This window comes from Oreochromis aureus, linkage group 8 (assembly GCF_013358895.1).
Source record: "Oreochromis aureus strain Israel breed Guangdong linkage group 8, ZZ_aureus, whole genome shotgun sequence".
Lineage (NCBI taxonomy): Eukaryota > Metazoa > Chordata > Actinopteri > Cichliformes > Cichlidae > Oreochromis > Oreochromis aureus.
The window spans coordinates 2,972,536-2,997,159 of NC_052949.1; the positions used below are offsets into that span (position 1 = coordinate 2,972,536).

The window sequence follows — 24,624 nt, forward strand, 5'->3', positions numbered from 1 at the left end:
CTCCGACACAGATTTTATGCCGGGTGTCCTTCCTGCCTTAAATCTCCCATTTATGGGGCGTGGAACCGACACTAGGACTGAACAAGCTTTGTGTTTCCTATTATGATTGCAGTTCATTGCATTGATTGTCTCGCTGCAGCTCAGAGGTGCTTCATCAGAGTTCAACAGTTCGAGACTTGCTAAGTCAGGCCTGAAGCTGGGCTTTCACTCTTCTGGTTCATTTACAGTGAAATACAGTCAAGACAACAAGTGCAGGCAAAATAAAACAAGGAGCATCATTAATTTCCTTTCCATGATAATTCTATCAGCAATGAGTCCGGGTCAGGAGAAGAGGGTGCAGCACACAGCTGGGCGCTCTGTGACAGGCTTCATATTCACAACTTTTACATTTCGCTCTGCTTAATTTAACACAGAGTGATGCGTTTGTGTCCAGATGCAGACGAGGCTCGTCAATAAGCAAAAGGACGGGTGTGTGTGTGTCTGTCTGTGTGTGTGTGAGAGAGATGGGGTTGTTATGGGGTTTATTAAATTAATCCTGCAGACAGCTGAAAGTCTGAAAGCAGCTCGGGGTCGAGTTTGGTTTGAAACAATGAGGGCAGCGTGTGCAGGAACCAGGAGGAGTCAGGAGGAAGAGGAGGAAAACAGGAGTGAGTGATGAAGAGTAAACACTGTCGGAGTGTGTGAGAGTAACTTCACAGTTTCAGCTGCGTGTGTGTGAGTGTGTGAGAGAGAGTTTAGATGGCGGTGCTCGCTCGCTCTCCCGCTCACCCTGCAGTTTCGGGGGTTAATCGAGTTAGTGCAGCGGACAGCTGAAGGCTCAGACTGAGGCCTGTGTCACCCGCCCGCTGAAACAGCGGCTCTTTGTCGAGCCATTTGACCTTCATCCTCATCATCCTCGACCCCCACCCTCACTGCAGACCTTCTGCAGAGGGCGAAGGTCCGGTCACACAAAGGACGCAGGAGGAGCGAGAAGGTAAATTAACTCAGCGCAGCGTGACAGATGCTTGAGTTTTACTTAATGAACAGTGAGTGCAGAGATTCATGCATCATTCTGCAGCTGAGAGGAGCTTCAGTTTACCGACGGAGGGACCCGACGCTGGGCTGACGTCAGGTGCTCGCTTGACTGGTTCATGTTTACGGAGTCGGATCAGCTGGGCCTCGCAGTGTGGCGCATGTTCTCCAGGTGACTGTGTTAAGCCCCTCCCACAGGCCAAAGATTCAGGTGAGATTAAATGGTGATTGCTGGATAAAGTGGTCATAAAGACCAGAAAAGCACTTTGTGCCGGTCGTACATTTAAAACCTGGAAAGCTGGTGGAAAATCAGATGTAACAGGACAGAAATCTGATGAATCCACAAATGATTAGAGGGGCGATTTTAACTCTGAGTGTTTATTCTTCAATACAAAACAGAGCATTTCAATCCTGTAGACAGCAGCGCTTACACGGCCAGCTGTAAAATTAAATTAATTTACTTAGAGTTTGTGGAAGCTCACTATGAAGTTTTCCTTGTTTATTAAGTATGAATTATAGTTAAATTTAACCAATGTATAAAACAAACCGGAAACGCACAAAATCTGGTCGGTCTGTATAAATCAGAACACCTCGACGACTCGAGGACTAAAACACGTTAAAGAATGAACAGAGACCACAGCGGAGACTCTGCTGACAGCAGGGGTCAGGGTCAGGGTCGAAAGGTCACAGCTATGACTGACAGGATGTCACAACCAGGAAATCAAGCAACAAAAAGATGATGGCGATGACACACACAGGATGTTCAGCAGCTGAGGTATGTGACCAGGTTTAAAGATTCTGCTGTTACAACACCACATTTACTGATTTTCACAATAACAGTGGAGAGCTTTCGTCCATCTCTGCTCAGAAATCCGACCAGAAAGGCACAAAAAGATGGTAAAAGAGGAAAAGGCAACAAAACAGCGAGTACAAAGTAGAAGTTTTCAGCAGACGTGCCACCTGATAAAAACTGCTGAATCTAAGCAGCACACTAAGCAGAGTAGAGCGACACCACAATGAACACATCAGGGGTGAGGACAGTGTGTTATCACTCACTTTGCAGAAGAGATGATGAGCAGCGAGTCCTTGTAGGCGATCAGGTAGCTCTGGTTCTCGGGGTTGTGGACGGTCACCTGTGAGTGCAAACACAAAGTCAGCAGGAGAGCACCAATGAACTCGCTTATTTTCCTTTAACTTGACTTCATGTTTTTCCCCTGGCTCTCTGCTCCACAGTGTGAGGACGCTTCTCCAAACAAAATAAGTTTGCAAAACCATCATCAGGTTCAAGCCAACTGTCAAATTTAGTGATAGTTTTGATTTTCAAACATCAAAACAGGTGTTAAACCTTTTCTGAACAAACATGTCGGGAAACGTGACAACGAGCATTCAGCCCGAAATCTGACAGAAGCTTCAACGTGACTGAGTGGGTGGGACCCAGACCACCAGGTCTAATGCAAACTGCCCCAGCTGTACAATCAAAGAAGTCCTCAAATAGCTCATTGGTGGTTCAAAAGAACCTGTAGTTTTATGCTAGCTAGGAAGAACCTAATTCTTCATCAGTATCATCTTAAGCTTCTTTTCCACAAGTACCTACTCAGCTTGGCTTCACTTGGTTTTTAGCGTTTCTCATTAGGCGGTAGTACCTGGTACCAGACACTGTTTTTAGTACCTGCTCAGGTGGGGCTCCAAGCAAGCTGAGAATGCAATAAACAGACAGCATACTGCTGATTGGCCAGGGAGTGACATCACTAGATGAGTCATGAGCGGTGACTCCGCAAGAATCAAACCCCCAAACAACGAGGGAAACGACCACACAAACCAGTGCCGTGGTCCAGCATCGATTTAGCATCACCTCGACGTCCTCCATCACCGTGACGGGGCTTTTGGTCTGCGTTGCTATAACGACAGCGTCCTATTTAAGTGGTACTCAGTCGTAATGGAAAACTACCAGAGACGAGTGGGGCCGAGCAGAGCAGGAGCTAGTGGAAAGGAGGCATTTGTCTTGTTTGGATGTTTTCAGCCAGACCAAATTTTGTGGTGCTTTTCTGGCTCGCCTGTAAATAAATAAATACAGACTACAGCTTTAACATAGTCCTACTATGTGATCGAGAGGGGCACAGGGGTGTAAACAGCAGCATTTGTGCAGCGATGCCACTTTAAGACTTTTTAAAAGGATTCATTCGAGGAGCTGAGCGGTTGTAGTCGGTGGTCTGCTTGTCACAGTCGTCACTGGTACAAAACATTTGAGCAAGTGGACCTCAGCAGGCCCAAAGACAATTGTAAAACTTTAATAAGGTTTCCTCACAGTTCATTTCCCCCTCCCATAATTTAATTTCTCTCTTTGTGTAGAATAACAAACATGTCTCCCAGCGAAGGAAGCATGTCGGCTCAAACTTCCTCGCCTGTTCACACCAGCAGAGTTTAAAATTGAACTCTTCTTTTCACTTTGTTACTTTATATTCTCTGTTTTTGGCATCAAAGTAATAATGTGTGTTTATTGCTGTTTTTTTTATTTCCAATTACATTTTACTCTGAGCCTCACAGGCTTATAAAAAAAGAACATAAGTTGACTTAAAAAAAAAAAATCCCAGTCATGTCTTTTCTTGTTTTTATTTGGCACTTACACTCTCCAGCACGCGTAAACACCTCTCAGCTCCCCACAAAGACGACACCAGCTTCTCCTTATCGTCCTCTTGGTTCAAGTTATCCACACATTCCTTCACTGCGGGCAGAGAAACCAAAACAAGGACACGAGGTCAGAAACGAAACGCTTCGACAGTTTTCCTCTTTCTCCTGGAGTCTGCTGGACTTCTGCGTAATGGTCTACCTTTGTCTACTATGTGGTCCAGTCCTCCCAGCAGCCGCAGCTCCTCTTTGAACCAGTCACCTGCTCGCTTCGAAGTCAGAGACAGCAACGTCTCCATGGCCAAATGACCCGTCTGGAGGGAGAAGGAGGAGGAGGAGGAGTCAGGAGCTTAAATCTAAACTCAAGAATCACTTCACACGTTTAACGTTTTACACATTGGAGTTATTTGGGGGTGCACCGTGGGCCGCTTCCTGTGGTTGTACAAGTTGAGTTTTGTGTTTTTCTGGCTCAGCTCTAACAGATCTGTGAGAAACATCCTGACACATGTGGGTGTCTGTGAGTCACCCCGACTGGAGCGCTGCAGCAGCCGAAATAATCGCTCAAAGCTTTTTCCGCCCTCAAAATAAACCCCCTCGCAACACGTGAAATTTTAACGCCGCCATGTGCGTTTCTGTACCGTGATGTTCTGCAGGTCCAGGTGCTTGTTGTGCACCGTGTCACACAGCTTCCTGATCTTCTCCTTTATTTTGGCGATCTCCTTGGCGCTGAACTGGACCGTGGAGTCCGCCCCATTCCCACCCCCCTGGTCCTGGTCCAGTTCGAGCAGGCGGATCATCAGGTCCAGGCAGGACCGGTCTAGATCCATGTTGAGCCGGTCTCTGCTCAGGATGTACATGAGAGAGGCTGTACACAGAGCCAAGTTCTGCACAGGAGACAGAAAAAGACACTTTAAATTATTTACTGTTGTTCTCAAACCTCCTTCAGCTCTCTCAGACATCGCCTTCTTTGTGTTTTAAACATTTGTTTCCAGATTACAGACACTGGATTTCAGCGCATTTACTCAGTACCCTGATGCAGAATCATTTCTCACCAAATTATTTGTTCATTCTGTTAAACAACAAATTCTGAATTTCAGATTTGAAACAACAAATAACAAAAGTGAACCGTGAGCAGCACTGAGTCTGGAGCTCAGTGCTCAGCTGCTGATCCTCACCGGGTGTTGTGGGGCATCGTTGAGCGTTTTGAAGACCTGAGCCACCTTCCCTCTGGCCCTGAGGTGCATCCTGAAGCTGGGCATGGCGCAGCGTGTAGCCAGGCTGATCACACTAAAGACACAACACAGAACATCAACACAAAATAACAATCACACAAAATGAGTTTTATTCATCAACAAGAATTTTTAAGTGTGAATTCTGAGGTTTAAATTTTGAAAATGTATCGCTCTGCCTCCTTCATTAGCGCCCCAATGCTGGCTTTCAGTGATTTTGATGTGAGATGGTGTCACTGAACCTCACACCCTTCATCCCATTGCGCCAAATTTCAAACACTTTTTATATCCCACTTCCCAAATCTGAACCCTGACGCATGTTAGACACTGCAAGGCAACCTTCACAGCTGGTTACATCTGATTTGTATTGTTGTTATAACCAGAAAGTGAGTGCACGAGGGGTGCTCTTTGTAAATATCACCTGGAATCACTGGCTGTTGGACTGTTGTTGGTAAATTTGGGAAAATTTTGACTTCCCGTGGAGACTCTCACCTAAGGCATCGCGTGTTGAGAGGTTGTCCACTCTTCAGACCAGTAGCCAGGTATTCAAAGTCATCGGTGAACTCCTGGTTTTCCCCAAACTCCACCACGTCGTTGAAATGCTTCACGTGCTGGACGACTGTATACAGCTGCAAAGCACAATGAGAAACAGTGATGTTTCTGGTGTTTCACCCAAACATCAGCAGGAACTCTTCAGCGTGATGTGAAGTGATCTCAAGGATAAAACATTTTCTGTGCACCTCTTTATGTTCTTTGTGACACTTGAGTGCAGTGACAGTGTCCTGGTATGGATCTGTAGGTACAGTGACACACTTTGTGACCTTTGGAGGAGGGGGCGGAGCCTTGAACACACCATCATCCTTCTGAGAGTTAGAGGGCTCCTTACTGGAGCCTCCAGCAGAGGCTGAGGCCTAGAGACGGAGGAAGGTTGACATGAGTAAGCTGCAGCTGCTTTGTTTTTGGCTGAAATCCAATGTTTGGTCTGAAAGCGAGACTTACAGGAGTCGTCTGTGAGCGCGCGAAGAAAGGTGGAGGGGGCTCCTCTTCGCTCTCCAGCGTCCAGTGCCTGGCGTTGTACACCGCTTTGGTGGGAGACTGAAAAACGAACCCAACCATATAAAAATGTAAACATCGCAGAAGCTGGAAACAGACATGCAGTTCCTCAAATGGCCACTTGAGGCTTCAGCTTGCGCTGTGCTGTGGGTGCTTTTTACAGCAGTATTAATGAAATACCTGAACAACAACAAGCCCTGCTATGTCGTGGGATGCTACTGAGCACACAAGTATCTGCATGTTTGCACAGCACCAGCAGAAGGATGCACTTCTACCAATCCAACACCATACTGTAAACTCGAGGCTTCAAAACAGGAGCCAACAAACCAAACAAATCTAAAGTCTGAGAAGATTACACTGAATAACTGAACTGTTACTAAAGCAAAGCATCTCAAATTCAGGAGATTTTGGCGAATAACAGAGAGAAACCAAGACACTCGAATCTGGAGTTGTTTAGAAACCAAAGTGTTTAATGTGAGAACCCACATCAGAGGATTTTTAGGGCAATATGGAACAGGGTCAATATTTATAAATACAGATCCATTTTAAAATGAGATCAAACTCTAAGCAGCTGTTGTGAACTCAGCTCCATTCACCTGAAACCTGTTATAACCAGTATGCAGACATTTCTGCACACGTGCAGTCGACGTCTCATCCTTGGTAAATCTCTTGGCAAATCATTTCAAAAGAGAAACGGAAAAGAAGAAGAAAACTGACTTAATTAATTTTTTTAAACCTTTTCTGACTCCCGATTTTCTCCAAATTTCTAAAAATATTAAATTCAATATTTCAAGTTCTGTATTTTTATTGTGTCACCAGACAGAAGCCTTTGCTGCTCACTGTGGACCAACTGTTCTTTTGTATCTTTATGATTTTTTAAAGAGAAACTTTGGAATAAAATCAATAAATAAAATAAAATCGACTTGAAACAATCGAGGAGAGCAGATAAATAAAAGCGGATAGAAACTGATGCTGAGAGTGAAGCAGAAACAGCGCATTATACTGAGCAGAGTTTGCCAGCACTGATCAAACAGCAGGACACACACGCACACACACTTAAAAAACAAACACACACACCCTCCCACGCCACCGTCCACCCTCATCCTTGGCTCGTCTCCTGTCCTCTTTGCATATTTTTGCCAAACCTGTGGTTGGTGGTTGCCGGGGCATTCATAATGAAAAACAAAAGAGGACGAGCGGAGAGAGTTGGCTGAGGCGAGGAGTGGTGAGGAGGTGGGGCGGGAGGGGATTTCTGCACCGCGGGGTTAATAAGCAGAGACAAAAGGGGAGTTTGGGGATGAGCTTTGCTGTGCTGGAACATCAACACACCAAATTAAAGCCTGCGACAGTAATCTGAATGACACAGGCAGACACCCAGCCCACCCGCCCCGCCCACCTGCTGCTAAGAAGTATGGGACAGATGAGAAGGGGGGGTGAACGTGCCGTGTCTCTGCTATGGGCCAGATTAAAAATATAAGAAAAAACAAAAACACGCCGTTTTTGGCATTGCGGGGTGTGCGTTAGGAGCAAACTACAACTTCACTGCCAAACCTCGTGAATTAGTTATCCCGACTTCATCGGAGGGGTCAGAGTGGCAGGAAAACGATGTCCGCCATGATCAGAATATGAAACAAGTGTAGAGTGGGGAGCATATTTGATTCGGACAGCCCTCTGATTCTGGCTTTCCCGCTAGCGCCCAGTGCCAGAGTGGACATGGTACTAAGAAAGCGAAGAGCAAAGGGCCAACAGTTTGGAGACGTTTCACGCATGCCGACAGATTTTCTTTGATAAACTTTTCTCTCCCCGTCAGCTTCTCCCTCTCATTATGCTCTGTTACCACTGATCGGGACGCTTTCGCTGCACTGATGCCAACATAACACGTTGATGTTAACTTGATGAATATCGTTTCATTTCTCCCGTCTGTCTGCTCCTCTCTGCGTGTTTGGGCCATAAATAACACTCAGTCTGCAGTAAAGATTCCAACAATGAGCTGAAATTAAACTAGTGCAGATAAACTGGGCGACAAATGTCAGTTTATTTTATATAAAACATCAGGACTGCAACGGCAAAAACGCTCATCTCTAAGCTTTGCCGTGGCGACGTCATCGTGACTGTGTCCATCGGCAGGACGGGTGATTACTCATTCCTGTCATCCTTCTCTCAAGCTCACTGCTTAGGGCACACGCACAGTTGGTGCTTTGCCACCCGCATAGCAGCAAACTCACGGAGGCGGAAAGTAAAATCAAATCCTATGTGAACATCTCCATCCAGCGGATACCAGCTCCGTGTGACTGAACCATGTAACGACGTGTCTTACTTTGTGTTAAAGAGCAGGCGCGCTCCAGTTATGCTGTCGTGTGCTTGTTTCAGCCCAAGCACCTATCCTCATTTGTGTGTGTGTGTGTGTGTGTGTGTGTGTGTGTGTGTGTGTGTGTGTGGTAATTTTGTAGATTTTATACAATGACAATGAGTCTTTATGGTACAGCAGTGGAATGAAGTGGAGAGGGTCACTGTTATGGATGTAATAACCGCTCGTCCCTTAAAAACATTCCCCAAACAAAGTCAGTGCCATCTCCTAAATATGGATGAGCCTGTCCAAGTGTTGTCATTATGGTAACATCTAATATCTCCCAGAGTCCTCAGCTCAATAACCTAACAACACCCAGGCTCAGCTGATGGCACAGTCGTACAGTTTACTGTAATCAAAGCAGAGTTCTGACGACTCCTCCGTAGGCCGCTCACTTCCGAGGGTTATTATTTTTATAATGAGCTGCACTCCTCGCTCGCTCTCGATCACGTTAATGGGAGATGGAGCGAGATGTGGGATGTACTGCGCCGGGGGATAATACAAGGAGGTAAAAAGTAAGATGAAGCGGTCAAGAGAAAGCGATGGAGACAGAAATTCAACTGAGAGGGAGGAAAGTTATTTTAGGAGTCAGAGCATGAAACTGGAGAACAAGAGAGGATGAGAGCGTACATTAAGTGCGTTATTATGCTCCTATGGGCACCGTGTCTTCTAATGCCATTACTGCTTGTCTGTAACATGGAGGAAATTAACTTCATACTTTGGCACTTCAAAAAGTTCTCTGCAGGTGTACAGATTCAAAAGCTTCAGACTATCAGAGCAAACCAATCGGGTCATTTAAAAGCATGCAACGAGGCTGCAGTGCATTAAATGAGTTTGTGCAGAAGACACGAGGAGCAAAATGAGCAAAGTATTCCCCTTTCTAAAGGAAAGCCTGTATATAAAAGAAGGCTGCAGAAATATGTCCCCCACAATGCCATGCTTTTTCTTTTTTTTCTCTTGTAGCCAGAATACACCGTGACAAGACAGGCTGCTGGAAGTGCTGTGGACTCTGAAGAATTTCAGTTTTAAAGTGTCTTGTGTTTCGGTGCGAGACTACACTGCTAAATTACCAAGCTACATGCAAGGTTAGTACGTTTCCCACCTCCAAAGTTCCTTTTTCATATCATACAATCTGTATGTATCAGAGATCTATGAGGTATGAGCGTAAAATTTAGATATAATTAGAAAGGATGAGGCCATGAAAACTCAAAAGGCTAAAAGACAGATAGCCACCGAGCTGTCACTGAAAGCACTAATAGAGTTTTTTCCTAACTCTATAGGAAAAAAATAAACAAGTGAGTAATAAAAAAAAGGGTTGTTGACAGTATAAGAGACACTGAGCACTCCAAGAATCCTGAGCTCAAAGCAAGTCTCCAAAGACGGGGTGGAAGGAGAACTTCCAGGGTGGAAAACGCCTGCCACTGCAATGAAAGTTAATTTAGATAATGTCCCACACAGATAATTGTGGCGTGGGACCCACCTGACATGCTGGAGGAGTATATGAGGTTGTATGAGGCAAATATGAGGCTAATTAGGCAGATATGATCAGCTGCGATCAACACATCTTTCTTTTTAATCCAGTTTCAGGATTTCTGCTACAACTTTAATTCCTTTATTGGCTCTGAGGAGTCTGCTCACAGTGCTGCAGCTGTCCTTTGCCTTACACGACCTTATAATAAGATGACTCCAATGCATTTGCAGCGGGTTAAAGTGAGGGGAAAACAGTACTGGATCAGCAGATTCCCAAAGATACGGCACTAAATTGGCAATGAAAGGACAATCAGCGTAGCAAAAACAGCCTGCGTTATTAACTCCAGAGGCAGAAACTCTGGTACAAATGACCACATTACAACAAATCCTGACACGCTGCCGCAAAACTAATCTGAATGCAGAAATCAGTCTTACTAATTAAAACGATAATCACGCATCACCTTTTCAAACAAAGTTAAAACGCCTGCAAACTAAAAAGAACACAATTAACAAGCGCCCGTAATAGAGAGGCGTCGCAGAGCTCATTAGGACAAACTCAGAAAAGTACGGAAGCAGCAGAGAGGCCTGATTAAAAACACTCCTACAGTTTAACGCGAGTAGGTCCAATTAATCTCTCACTTCAAGTTTTTCACCTGATGAGAGGCTCTGAACGCAGAGACTTGCAGGCAGGAGATAAACACCGCCTCAGGTATGAGACGCTGGCAACTCATTTACAGTAATATTAAGATGTGCACTTCCACCGCTGCGGCTCGCTACCATCGATCCGTCTCCGCTATGAAAAGGGGACCCGGCTCTTATGAGATCAATAGTCTGATCTGCAGACGGGGAGGTAGAGGCCATTAGCAGGCAGATAAATAAAAGACAAGGAGTCAAGAGATGTTCAGAAACAACTCTGTCCGTCCCTCATCGATGCACCGATAAACCTCAGCTCTGCCCGCCCCCACGTGCGCGCACACACACACGCACGCACGCACACAGTACTGAGTCATACAGGGCGTGGGTGGACAGTCTCGTCCCCACAGGTACATTGAGATCTCTTTCTGTAACGAGTCCTGGTTTTACATTTAGAGATGAGGATGTTTCTGTGAAGAGGTTCATATGGATTAACAAGCTTCATCTGTTGATTAGAATTCTTCATCCGTCAAAGATGAAACTCCTTTGTGTTTGGTTTAAGTTGATTTTCATTCACTCATTTTGTCTGAATTCTTGTTTTATGAAGATGTTCACTGATTGATTTTACTCCAATCTCAGAATGGGGACTAATTCATCCTACAAATGTTTGCTATCAGGTTGGATGACACGCTTTCTTCTAGTGAGCACACTGAGCACTTTGTTAAATGCTCCTGATTATAATTATGGTGACACTTTGACTCTTTGTTGTCTAGACTCTGCATATCACAATTCATGTTATCGTGCTCATTATCCAGCACGAACATTACCACTGTACCTCATGATCTGCTACTTGGCCTCTAACTAAGCCTAAAGGAGACAACAGCACCAGTAGATTTTATTTACTGATCTATAATGTATGCAGCATATTATGATTTTGGCTCTTCTCAGTGGCTCCTCAAATCCTAACTCTTAAGTTTAACTAGCCAATTATTTGTAAGATCTTGAAACTGCTCCTGCTAAGCCAGACTTCCTATTCTGCTCCTTGTTTTCTGATTTCAGTCTCATGTCTGTTTATGTTTCATATCTTTGTAGCTCTGTAACTGTGTGCTTCTTTGGATCTGTCCCTGTTGTAAAGGATTTTACTGCCAAGGGGCTTCCTGGTTAAATAAAGGCAAAATAAAGTTTTAGTCACGAGATTTCCTGGCCCACACGTTTGCAGTGCATCCAGGTGACATTTCAACACACTTAAGTCACTCTCAGCCTGTTACATAAACACTGTGAACCCTCATGTGACTCAGCAGCGGTGTCACGTCTGACCTTCTTTTGTGCACTGAAGATCCTCCGGAGAGTGTCCGGGTTCTTCTCTGCAGGTTTGCCCTGAGGCGGCCTCCTCGGGCCGCTGGCCACCACCCTGAGGCCGTCCTCTGAGAAGTCCAGGACATCTGCAGGGAAACATTTTTTTAAAAAGTAATTAAATTTAATATTATGTCACATCTATTTATAATTTTAAAGCCCTTCTCCTGGCCAAACTAATTATTTTTAACAGGACACATAGAAAGAAGTGATATACTCATGAGCTGCCCGAGTCTGAAAGCACACGCTTCCTCATCATGTTTAAATCCAGGAGTTTTTCCATATGAGAGAGGAAAAAACATGTTATCAGAAACAAGGTCAAATTAAACTGACTGTGTGTTTGTGAGCTTTAGCTCATTTCCAGCAGTCCTAACAGTGAGCGCCTGCTGGATAGTGAAACAGGATTAGCTGTTGTGTTTGTTGTTAGAGTGTGACCGTTTGTGCGTGTGTCCGTGTGTTCAGTCTATGCTGGCGTGTTGGCTTTCTCTAATGTTTATCCATACACAAAGCAACAAGAAAAGGACACACAGCCCAGTCAGGCTGTATTTCTGGTCCCTCTGCACAGCTACAGTTTTATTCCACCCGATCGTGCCATTTTTACTTTATTCAGCTTTTTTCGTCTTGTCGTATTGTAAATATATTCTATTGAGCTATTATATTCTTCTCCATTTAAGATGAGTAATGTGAATGCCCCTCAAACCACCGGCGCTCATAGAAGGAAATACAGTAATGAAAAGGAAAATCCAGTTTCAGGGACTCAAGAGTCACAGAAAAGAAAAAAACCTACAAGCTGAATAAGGTGCAGGGCAAAATGTGTTGGCGTATTTTGTGACGCTAACCCACTAAAATAAACTGTTCAAACCTACTTTTATGGCGCGCTTTGAGTGATAATACCTTCCATTTTCCTTTTCACCAAGCTGTGCTTAATGTTTTGGCTGCTGTTAGACAGTAACTTCCTTACTTTTGGAATAAATGAAATGTATCTCATCTTATTTCATATGGAATTATGGCACACTGTCGTAGCTACAGAGTCTATGATGGCCGTTTCACTGTGACCTTAAAATAATGACAAAATAAAAAAAAAATCAATGTTCACTGGGCGACTGCTAAGAATCTCTCACTCTCTCTTTGAAAGACTGTTCCAGAAACAGCGCGATGGACAAACTGGTGTCAGAGGGTTTGTCAGTCAGACTCAGAAGCATGTGTCAGCAGGCTCAGGGCAGGCGTGCAACAATCCTGTTTTATCATCACTTCACATATAAGGTGACGTCCAAATAAACTTGAACATCGTTTCGATTTTGCAAAACAAATAAATGTTATTCGACCAATTTATTTGAGTTTCATTTCAGTCTTCACTGCTGTCGCTGCAGTCCATTCCCCTCTCAGCTCACTCAGTACACACCTCACACACAGTGTGAAGCAAACAGAGGCGCCAGACATGAAATAACACAACAGGACCTTCCCAACAAGTGTTACACTGAAGAGGTCGAGTGAGCCAGTCGTGTCGGCTTACGTTACCACAGATTATACTTAAATCAGAAATTTCAAATATGAAAAGCCAAGAAGCACTCAGAACGCTTTTTAAGTAGCTCTATAAATCATTATCATCACTTTAACCTTCAGATCAATGTGTTGACCTTGAAGGAGAGGTCAAACTGAAGGAGAGGTCCATAATCACGAATCGGCGAGTTGGGATCAGGCTGTTATTTGATACACGCGTCAGCGCAGTCTGTCCTTAATTAATTGGAAGATACGCACAGGGTGAAAATAACAAGCCTGCTCATGTTACTGTAACACTTTGCACATGGCTCTTTGGCTGATTTTGTAAAAAGGTGGTTTCACTAGATATCCTCATCACTACCTCGGCGTTATCAGTCAGACAGTGTTGGTGTTTTAACCTGTTCGTATCCTGCTCTCCTGCTTCTCAGAGTTCTTCTTGCTTTCCTTGACCGCCGGCCTTTCCTGGACCTCCAGCCTTTCCTGGACCTCCAGCCTTTCGAACGGATCTGGTGGGTCATCAGCTGGCGTTTCCTCTACGGTGACCACCGGGGTCACTGTGGTGTTGGCGGCCTTCTTTTTGGCCCTCCTCCTCTCTTTAGCTCTGCCGTCGTCTTCGTCGCCGTCACTGTCGCTCATGTCGTCAAAACCAAAGTATTTGATTTTGTAACTGGACCGGCCATCCGTGCTGTCGGTACTGTTCTCCTCCTGCTGGGCCTCCGAGTCCTCAAAGCCAAACAGGTCCAGCTTACTGTCCTTCTTCGACTTGGTCTGGGTCTGCCTGAACCTGCGGAGAGGACATCCAGAGGAACGGCGTTAATATTCTGCTGAGACGACTTAATTAAAACTGAATTTTAATGTGTAAAAGTATACTTGTGAAGAGGATTTTTCAATTCAGGCTTCAGTCTAATGTGTTTCATGATTAGCACGAACATGAAATGGCAAACTACCATATTCTAATTAACACTTTTCTCAACCCTTTCCCTCATAAAATTTATCATTTTCAGCCCAGGTAATGAAAGCAAATTCAATTTAAATTTGATTTCTTGCAGCATTTTAAAAGAAAAACCCTGCGATTCAAATGGATGGACTTATCTGTGAACAAGGTCATTTCATTCAAATGAAAAAAATCGATAAAATCACCGAGCGCTCGTTCTTCTTGGCAAAACAAGGGGCATTACGCTTAACAGCCAAAATATTACAGTGGAGTGGAAGTAAATGAAGTCTCAGCAACTGAAATGAGACCAAAGAGGCACACAGGCTCACGCTGAGATGGAAATATGGTAAAGATGTAAAACGCGTGAAATGAAAGGCATCATAGATTGGTTTTCACTGAATAATATGTCCCCGTGCCTGTGAGAAGTCACACAGCATAAACAACTACCTACATACATTTTTATGTATTTGCTTTATGTTTTTCTCCTCTCAAACCTGATATTAAATGGCTTTTCGCTTGTTATAAATAAACTACTTTCAAACTGAAACAGTCTCATTTAAACCTGTATTTTCTCTCTCAGTCTGTTACAAATATTTTATTAAGTAGTTTGACATAAAATATTAAAACCCAACCATGTATTTAGTGGCTGCAATTTCAAATGAAGTACTCTGGATGTTTCGTGCTGGCATGTTCAGCATCCAAGTTCTGTTTATGGACCTAGTAAATCACTTTCTACCAGGTCTGTGGATGTGGACTAAAGATAATGATCATTAAGCTTTGTGTCCATCACCAGATGTTGCACACCTCAGTTACTTTAAAAAAAAGAGAGAGAGAGCGCGAGTTGTTTGTCTGAGGGATGAGGTCGATCTGTTAGATGAAAAATAAATCTGTATGTGGGAAAAATTGGGATAATTTTAGACTTCCTGTAGCTCTTGTGGGATATCAGCAGGTGTAGGCAGTTACACATTAAACTGTCCACACTGTGGAACACCCTGACACACAGGGTCCGCCGGTCCCCGTTAACCAACCTTGTATTCTGTTGTTCCGGCTTCTTCCGCTGCCATCCGGCCTCTCCCAGTTGCGTCGTGCTGCCTGAACCGGTGGAACCACTACCACAAGAGGGTGCTGCATCAGTCCCAAACTCCTCCACCACTCGGTCCTGGATGGTGACGTTACACATAGATATGGAGGACGGGTGCAGCACTGTGTAGTCCCTCGTCCTGCCCCGGTTCCCTCTGCCACCTGTTGTTTTGTTATTGCTGTCAGATGCGGATTTGGGAAGATCTGAGCCAAAAACAGTGGCTGCGAAGCTGCTGGAGTCTGAGGCTTTGCCCTGTTTGTTGGGCCTCCTGTATGTCCGACAGTTCGAGTTCCTTTCAAGTGACGATGAGGTCGACATCTGGGAGTAATCCGATGTCTCGGTGAGGTCAGGGTTGCCCTGCAGGTCCTCACTGTCGCTGAGGAGCAGCTGTGGAGGAGAGGGGGTCTTCTCGTGCCGGGTCTGCACCGGGTCACAGCCACCTGCTGTCGTGACGCCCGCCGAAGCCCATGACAGAGTAGGGGCGGGGTTGCGGGGTTCCTGTGTGGGAGAAGGTGGCCGGAGGCCCATTATAACATCCCACGAGTCGTAGGTGGATTCGGCCTTGGAGCCAGTCTTCAGGGTGGTGGTCTGGGCCAGGGGCTTCTTGTCGCTCTCAGAAACGTTTTGGTACCACGTGTAGCTGTGCTGGTTCTCTGACGACGAGGACAACGAGGACAACGAGCTCTGCTTGGACTTTCCTGAGAATGAAAACAGACTCAGAATCAGTGCATCAAAGTCACTGAAGGCATCGGTCATCTTCATGCTGGTCAATTTTTCACAAGCAAATTTGTATTAAAAATCAAATCAAATGGACTAAGCTTTAATATTTGAAAGAGGAAAAGGTGCTGCACAAATAACTAGAACAACAATGAAAATGCAGGCAAAAAAAAACAAACAAACAAAAACAAACATCATTGCTGACTGAAATAACAGTTAAAAACTAGATCTGTGTGCTTATACAAATAATGAAAAGAAGATAAAAATACACATAAAATGTCAGTTTTTATGCCTAGAGGGGAAAAAAAAGACCTTCATACTAGGGCTGCACAATGAATCGTTAGAAAATCGCGATCTCAATTCATACTTATGTGCGATCTCATTTCCAAATGACAACGATTTACAAAAAAAAAAAAAAAAAAAAAAAAAAAAAAGGGGATGACGATTGTACTGCATTTTGATCCGGGACATAATCTGCATGAAAACAAGCGCTCACTCTTCCTGCTCAACAAATGACAAGGGCGAAGCCTTATACCACGTGATACAGAAGCCAGCTGGCAGGGAAAAAAGTGAGCGATGAGGAGGCTGTAAAGGCCAAGAAAGTGACAGGAGAAAATCCGTCCCGGTCAACCACATCAATAACGGGAACCTTATACAGCGCTTCCCCATACCCGTCAAACTCCCGCAGGCACAAAGAAACTACGGAGGCTATCACTTATCACCTGGCTAAAGATATGGCTCCCATCAACACTGTGCAAAACGAGAGATTTAGGAAAATGATCAACACCCTAGACAAACGCTACAGAGTGCCGTCCCGCAACTAGGGCTGGGCTATATCATACCGTTCACGGTAATACCCGTGTAATTTTAGGCAACGATAGAAAAATGAAATGTCGCGATAGAATGTGGGTAAAACGCGCATGCGCACTGCCTATGTTTACATACGCACATGGCGGCGACGCAGAGTGAGAAGCGCGAAAGTGGATCGTTAAATGAAACGGATGAACCAGAACTGGTTTGTAAAAATGCTGCAACTTCAGTGGTGTGGAACTGGTTTAGCTTTCGTCCGTCAGATACACAACAAAGCACTATTTTTGGTAGAGCATGCTAGCGGGCCGTCGTTATTACCGTGTTGTTTGGAAAATACGGCACACTTAAAATCAATCCTTTGATTTTTCTGAAAATCGACAGTGCTCCTTATAATCCCGTGTGCCTTATGTATGAATTCTGGTTGTGTTTACTGACCTCGAAACGATTTTATGTACACGGCGCTCGAAAATCTGTCAAATGTTTCAGTACGACTTTGCTAAGCTACGAAGCCGCACTGCTTGATGGATTGTCGGAGCATTACGGCTAACGTAGGCAGGCAGGAGCCTCGCAGAGTGATACGTACTGTGCTTCAACATAATATTACCGAATTTTGTGTATAACCTCTTCTTAAGGTTTGTGGATATTCTACATGGTTATGCTGAGGATATGTCGGCCAATTTCCACTGGAAATGCCTTTTGGTTAAACTGTCAGTGAGGAATTTGCACTGTTAAATTTTTATATAACTTTAATGCACATAAAAAACAGCTGCTTGTTTAAGTGAAAATACATTGATGAGGTTTTTTGCACTAATAAAGTTGTGGAGTTGTAAAGTATTTTGTCTAGTGTCAATTATATCGTCAGTTATATCGTTATCGCAAATTTTCAAATGTATATCGTGATAAATATTTTTGGTCATATCGCCCTGCTCTACCCGCAACTATTTTTCAAATGTTGCACTACCTGCTCTATACACGCAGTGTCGAGCAACAGTGGAGACGGAATTACAAGCAGTACAACATTTTGCGGCAATGACAAAATGTGAGACATTTATTGTTTTTATGTTCATTTATTGTTTTTATGTTCAGTCTCAACTGTTACGAAGTTGATGTGCAGTTAATAAGTGCAATAAATATTTATACTGGAAAAGAAAATCGTGAGAGACTCATGATCTCAATTCTAAGCAAAAAAATTGTGATTCTCATTTTATGCAAAATCGTGCAGCCCTAGCTACAAGACTTTTGCGCAGTCATCAGTAAAAATAAACTGAAATTTTTTGTGTGTGCCAAACTACAACTTAAGGGTTTCAAGGTGAGGTTTTGCTTTTGAAACCTGTCGTGGTTCATCTACAAACCAGAAAAGACAGAATTTTTAAAAAACTAGACAACATGTTGGTTAAACTGAGAAACTTTTCTACCAACTTCCAGCTCCAATGTTCTCTGAGCCGGACTCGAAGGAATGAGACACCGCGTGGTTCTGCATGATGTGTTCTTGAAAACCGAATGCTAAAACTTGTTTAAGCAGCTTGGATCTGTTTGCCAAAAGAAAAAAAAGAAAAAAAAGAAAGCCCCCCCCCCCAACCACACACACCCCCAATATGCCCCACATTCACTTTACATTTTACCGCTGAACTTCACAGACACCTCGGCACAATGATGATGCACCCAAAGATTGCACCATTTCAAAAAACACCGTTACGCAATAAAAGCAGGTCACACACACACACACACACACACACACACACACACCTGGAACAGCAGCCAGGTCTCACAGCAAACAGTCATTCGCCAGCAGCTGTAATTCTTCAAGAGAATCAAAATGGGTCTGGAGCCACTTCCAGGACAATTCACGCTGTTTGATTATTAGCACCCCCGGTTATTTGTGTCACTTCTGCCGTGGCACATAACTCACAATGCTTCACTTTCCCCTCTGAGCAAACAGGAAATTGCTTCACGCTGTAGCATCACATAATACCAGCTTCTGCGGTTTTTGATTCAAGGTTGAGTGGTAGCAAATCTGGAAAGAGGCCATTTCAGCTTATGATTCTGACTTTGAGAAATTAAAAATAAAGAGAGAAGATCAAACGCAGAGAACGAGCGAGGCCCTCAGAGGACTGCTAAAGGTCCTTAAAGGCCACACCGTCAAATGACACCGAGCTAAAATCATGTATGTCTGTGGACACAGGTCTTTTTCTGGCTAAGATCTAAATGTAGTTTGTTTGTTTTTTACCAAAGTGTTTATGCTGATATCAACTGAGTGCAAAATGTATAAAGGGCTGTGATTCCTCCATTACTTCAACCATTTTACTGTATTTTCAAAGCGAGACGTGAACCGAGACCTGCAGATGAGTCATTTAGTCTTTTCTGCTCAGCGCTCCAACGATTTCTTCTAACTTTATCAAAACAAGTCCACGTGAACGACGCTGTGCAGCTCTGAGGGTTTCCGTGGCTACAACTCAGGTACAGACACAGGTTAGCTATTAGTGTCTGCCAGCTCTACGAAATTCTAGATTTAGTTATTCTAACTAAATCAAGTTTTTATTGGACATGAGACGATCACCTTCATGACGTCCAACCACAAGCAGTGTTGGAAGCAGGCCTTTCTGAGCGCACTCCAATCTCCTTCTTTTGAACATGCACGTGTAAAATGTCAAGTCTTAATTAAAGAATCTCAGATAAGCTCTGAGTTTGGCGTTTTTGGAAACCAAAGGGCTCGGGTTTGTTTTTCCAGTCATGTGCTGTTTTTACTGCTGACGCGGTTGCAAAATGTTCTAGTGATTAACACACTTTCAGTTCTTCGGCAGATGGCAGAGCGAGGAGCAGGCTGTACACACACACACACACACACACACACACACACACACACACACACACACACACACACACACACACACACACACACACACACGGCGTTCTGTAGCCTATGAGAAACTCAAAATGTTGCTCTGAAGCCGTTTGATGATGGAAGCTGATCACCTTGCATTCCTTTAAAGCCGGGCAGATAAAAATAAGAGTCTGGAGAGGTGACACCTCGGGAAGGTGCAAAGCCGGCAGTTTGCGTACTTTGGCTTTGCGAGGCAGATGGGGCTTGATGTCAGCCTGTGTGGGTGTGCAACTGTCTAAAGGGTTTGCAGAGCTGTGTGCATTAAAAACAAAAATTAAGCAGCACAGAGGTACTCTGTGTTTAATCTTTAACCAGGTAAGAACCACCAAGTCAGAAGGACTCTGGGCTCCAACCTGCACGAGCCTCCGAATGTTTGTCTTGAAATAAAAGTTTAAAGATTCCTTCACTAAAGGAAGAAGATTCCTACTCGTTACCCTCAATACCGTTTAATAACCCGCGTTCATTAACTGTGGAGCCAGCTGTTTTCCCCATCAACAAAGACTTGGTTTATCACCAGTCGGCTTCATTAGTTTCCCTTTTTTATCAGCATGAGTTTAGGACAGAGTTTAGTGTTTAGTTTAGGCTCTCGTCTTTGGCAATAACTTGTCTTCATTTTATTAAAATGCCTTCAAATGCAGCAACTTTGTCAGCTCTAGTAAGTTGGATTATTTCTACAGCAATGCAATGTCACAGAAAGTGACTCTGAACCCGGAGAGCGCAACACGTCTGTGACGGGCAGATAAGAGTGGATGTAATCATTAAGAGTCTCTTCTTCTTAGATTCATAGTATCTAAACTTTCCCAGCAGGACAAGTCCTTAAGAAAAAAAAAAATGTGTGGCAGATAAAAAATTTTTCTCCAAACGGTTTTAAATGATGATGCAGCACCGCTCCTAAACGAACGGGTGTACAGGGTGTAGCGTCTCAGAACGCTAAATATGATAAACAAGCAAATTTTCTCAATAAAGTTCAAAATCAAGCTGCATCTTTAAAAAAAAGAAAGACTTCACTGTGAGTCACCCTCACACTGCAGTAGTACAGTACAGTAGTTTGCATTTGTTCAGCTGATTATTAACCACCTGCTGGCGAAATGCTCAGTTTACTGGACAATCCAAGTCCCTTCAGCTTCAGAGCACCCTTTTAAGAAAGCACAACACCACCAACAGCACCACCTTCTTCCCTCCACTCTGTCTGTAAATGTTGACACAAGAAGCCTAATTTCTGATCGTCTGTGGCAACAGAAGAATGTGCAGTCGATCTCAGCGGAGTGATTCCGCTAAAACAATTTCTCCTGCAAAGTGAATTCTGAACTGTATTCTCCTCTGTTCACATCTGAAGGTGCGAGTTTTTGATGGGTTTTTTATCGTTACCCGTCACGTCACCACATCGCAGAAAGCACTTCCTTATCATTAGGTGTGAACACTATGGGGAGAAATTTGACTCAAAGGTTTGCTAATGTGTACGGTATGATCCACAAGCGTAAACGAAGACTTACAAATGTCTGCAACATTGTAAAAACAAAAGTAAACGTGTACGGCTTACCATGCAATTTAACCACCTTACCAATGTCTCGGTGCAAACCTGAATAAATACTCATCACTTAATCATAATTTCTAAAGTTCAGCTTCACTAATCAGATCATTTTCTCTTTCTAAAACATTTCTTTGCATACAAATGTCTAAAACTACAAGTAACATCCTCTCACTGACGCACAAAAGCTTAAATGTGTGTGGACGAATCTTCTGACATGCACAGATCACGTCACATGCCCTTGTGGAGTTTGGACACAAATTTCACGCTGCCAGCTTTGCACAGATCCACAAATGTAAGCTGCTGCTTTATTGGTTTTCTTTGTTTGTTTGTTCAAAGAAAGGCGGTCCTTCTAAATAAACAGAACAGCCTGTGACCCTCTACTAGAAACAGTGTTAATTACAGAAACTACTCATTAGCCTGTGATGGTTAAAATATGGTTTAAATAAGCTGCTGCATCCTGAAATGTTCAGGATTAGCCATTAAGCTAACAATAATGTAAGCCTGCTGTTATTACAGAATAGTAAAATTAGCATCAAACTGCTATTACCTTTACCTGGATTAAATCTATATTCAAAAGGTACAGAGATTAGCTGCATATACTCACTGTGGAGCACGATGCACAGTAAGAACAACCAGCACATAGCAGCAACTTATTTAAATAATGTTTTAACCTTTATAGGCTCCTGCACAGGTCCCAGTTTTATACTGGGACGTAAACAAAGCTGACTGATATCTGTGCGTATCAGGTGATTCGTACACTCGTATTAGGTTTAATAAGTGAGCGAGAGGGATGTTACCTGAAGTTTGACATTTGTTTGGACAGAAAGCTTTTTGTAAGAGAAAAACATCTGTTTGGTGAAGCCGAATTTAATATATCGGGTGTAAATGAAAACTAGTCCTGTGTGTGGTCAGATTTGCGTTTGGATTGAAGCATGCATTTGTGAGTCCCTAAAAATTACACACAAATCACTGCACACTGCTTGTGGATCATACTGTATGCATTTGTAAGCCTTCTGCGGCAAATTTCTCTCCATATAAGATGCTGGTACAGCACTGAAGAAGGTAATCATCTGGGAGTCTCCCAGTGCTACTGAGGATCAGACGACATGGACATAAAAAGAAGAGCTTTCAGCGAAGAGCGGGAAAACTAATCACAGAACTTCCTTGTTTCTGTAACTCGAGTCCAGCTATGAGTTGTATGCTGGTGGCGAATATCTGTAGGCATATGAGGCAAAACCTCATATGCCTACAGATATTTGCCTCTTAAATGTAATTTATGGTCTTGCAAATGTGTCTGTCTGCGTACACGTTTCCGTTTGTATACTGAGTGGAGAGACATTTTCACCTATAGCACTCACTCCTGTGTAGTTCTCACTGCACATCGCTGGATAAGGAGTGTGTATGCATCTACCAAACCGCTGATTTCTTGACATATGGGCCAAAACAGGGAACAGAGCGACTGCAGAGTTCGCGAGGAATGGGAGAACCATGGGAAAAAACTTTGTAGATCGTAGCCTGAAAAGCAGATGGTGGCTGCAGTGGATGCTTTTCATTGTTTTTAACACTCTTCTTCACCTCAGCTCATTGCATGTTATAACTTTGCTCTTCTTCACAGCTGACCGATGGACAAACGGCAGCACAAGCAAGTGTAGCTCACAGACCTGTGTAGCACATGCATCAATCGACAATAGCTTTTTCTGCAGGTAGACAGGCCATCCACAGACCCCAGTCGACTGCGAAGATGCTAGCCCCACTGAACTACAATTCTATTCCACAGGGTAAAGAGCTCAGAGTACAGCTGCTGCTCTTCCAAGAGGCTGATAAAGCAGTTCAGGAATCCGACCGGACGCCTCCTGGATGAGGTGTTTCAGTGACGTCTTAGCTGAAGGAGACCTGAGAGAGGTGTGTGCCTCTGCTCATATTTAATCCTTGTTAAATACAACCACACCAATGTTATGTAGGTCCCATAAGACATTATTAGAGTTTGAAAGGAGGAAAGTAATCAGCCTGCAACTAAACCGTGCTGGAGTCTGTTTAAAAACCACAATACCCCTCATCTTACCACTGCAAACACAACAGTGGCACATTCAGCGTACCTGTGGTGTAATAATGCCAGCAAAATGTGCTTGTTACTCACAATCTTTACAGTCCTTTGTAAGCCAACAAGCTTTAATGTACTTTTTCTGATTCACAGCCACGTGCTATTGATTTGTTTAACTGTACAAAAATACCACTCTGAAAGAAGCAGTCGTCAGCCCTTTATTTTATAAAAAGAACCATTTTATCAATGACATTACCATATTTATCGAGCCAACATCTCCAGCCTTTGTATGCAGATAATACACATGTTTATGGCAGGGTTTAACTTCAGTGTCATGCTAGCTTCCCGTCAGTGTGGCTCGGTCTACCATCAGTGTGAAAACAGCCCTCTGAGCCATCTGAGGTGCTCGCTGGGGCACAGCTCGCTGTGAGGAGCGAGCTCGCATCTCTGGCAGGCGGCCAGAAGCAGTCACAGAAAGCTGAAAGCGAGTCAAGCTGACAGGGAACGGCTGAGAGGGGGTACAAACAGGGAAAGTGATTTCTCTGTGTCTGAAAAGATATCACAGCCAACTGAAAGGGAAGCAGCTGGAAGAAAATAACAAACATTAATCGACTTTTCTTCCAAGTTTAAAAGACTTCACCCTGATGTGCTCGACACGCGATGCAGGACGCCCGTCTCCTGAGCTTACTAGCTGGCTCATTTAAACTAGTACCGCTGTGAATGTCACCTCTTTGGCGTTATACTGACACACTGCAGATTTAACTTTCAGGGAATTATTAACAGACTCTGTATTACCTGTGCTGGCACTGCTGCTGTTGAAGAACCGAAGGGTGTCGTCCATAGCCCTCGGCTGGGTCTTAGATGCTCCCTGGAGGCTGGACCTGCTCCCCGTATCTGGGGACACCCCGGGTCGTTCTGCCTGGGGTGGCTCTGCTGAGGCCGGCTTGGCGGGAGACGACTTGCTCCCGCTCCGGGATGACACGGGCTTGGATTCCTCGTCACTGTCAAACCCAAACGGGTCATCCAAACTGTCCCCGCATGGACGGGGCCTCTTATACACCTCCAGGACTGAGTCATTCTTGGGAGCGCCGGCACGCTTCGACCCCACCTTGGCCTTGTAGGTGGTGTCGCCCCATTTGGTGCTCAGGGTGCCTCTCTTGGTGGAGAGAACTTCATCAAACTTGGACGTGCCCTCACCACCCTTGCGGCTGTAGGTTTTACCAAATCTAGACGTCATTGTTGCATCTGGGTCATATTCTCTGAAAGAGGAGGGCCAAGGAGTAGAAAGAGAGGGCATCTTAGGCGAGACGAACATTTATATGATTCTCTAAATGTAATTTCTGGTTTACAACCTGATCAGGAGCCGCGAAAGATAAATACACACACAATTAATATCTGTAAAATACAG

General features: G+C 44.1%; 1 protein-coding gene across 1 annotated transcript in view; it reads right to left on the bottom strand.

Moving 5' to 3' along the window:
- The window catches only part of waplb (WAPL cohesin release factor b), a 33,773-nt gene that overhangs the window by 8,311 nt on the left and 838 nt on the right, over positions 1-24,624 (bottom strand). Inside the window, exons 2-13 of the mRNA XM_031745418.2 lie at positions 24,012-24,475; positions 15,184-15,934; positions 13,620-14,005; positions 11,686-11,810; positions 5,865-5,960; positions 5,606-5,776; positions 5,358-5,494; positions 4,812-4,923; positions 4,275-4,520; positions 3,839-3,950; positions 3,636-3,733; positions 2,068-2,144 (exon numbers count right to left, since the gene is read on the bottom strand). Of these exons, the coding sequence (XP_031601278.1) occupies positions 2,068-2,144; positions 3,636-3,733; positions 3,839-3,950; positions 4,275-4,520; positions 4,812-4,923; positions 5,358-5,494; positions 5,606-5,776; positions 5,865-5,960; positions 11,686-11,810; positions 13,620-14,005; positions 15,184-15,934; positions 24,012-24,453 (2,753 nt within the window). The 5' untranslated portion in view covers positions 24,454-24,475. The remainder of the gene's footprint in view (positions 1-2,067; positions 2,145-3,635; positions 3,734-3,838; positions 3,951-4,274; positions 4,521-4,811; positions 4,924-5,357; positions 5,495-5,605; positions 5,777-5,864; positions 5,961-11,685; positions 11,811-13,619; positions 14,006-15,183; positions 15,935-24,011; positions 24,476-24,624) is intronic.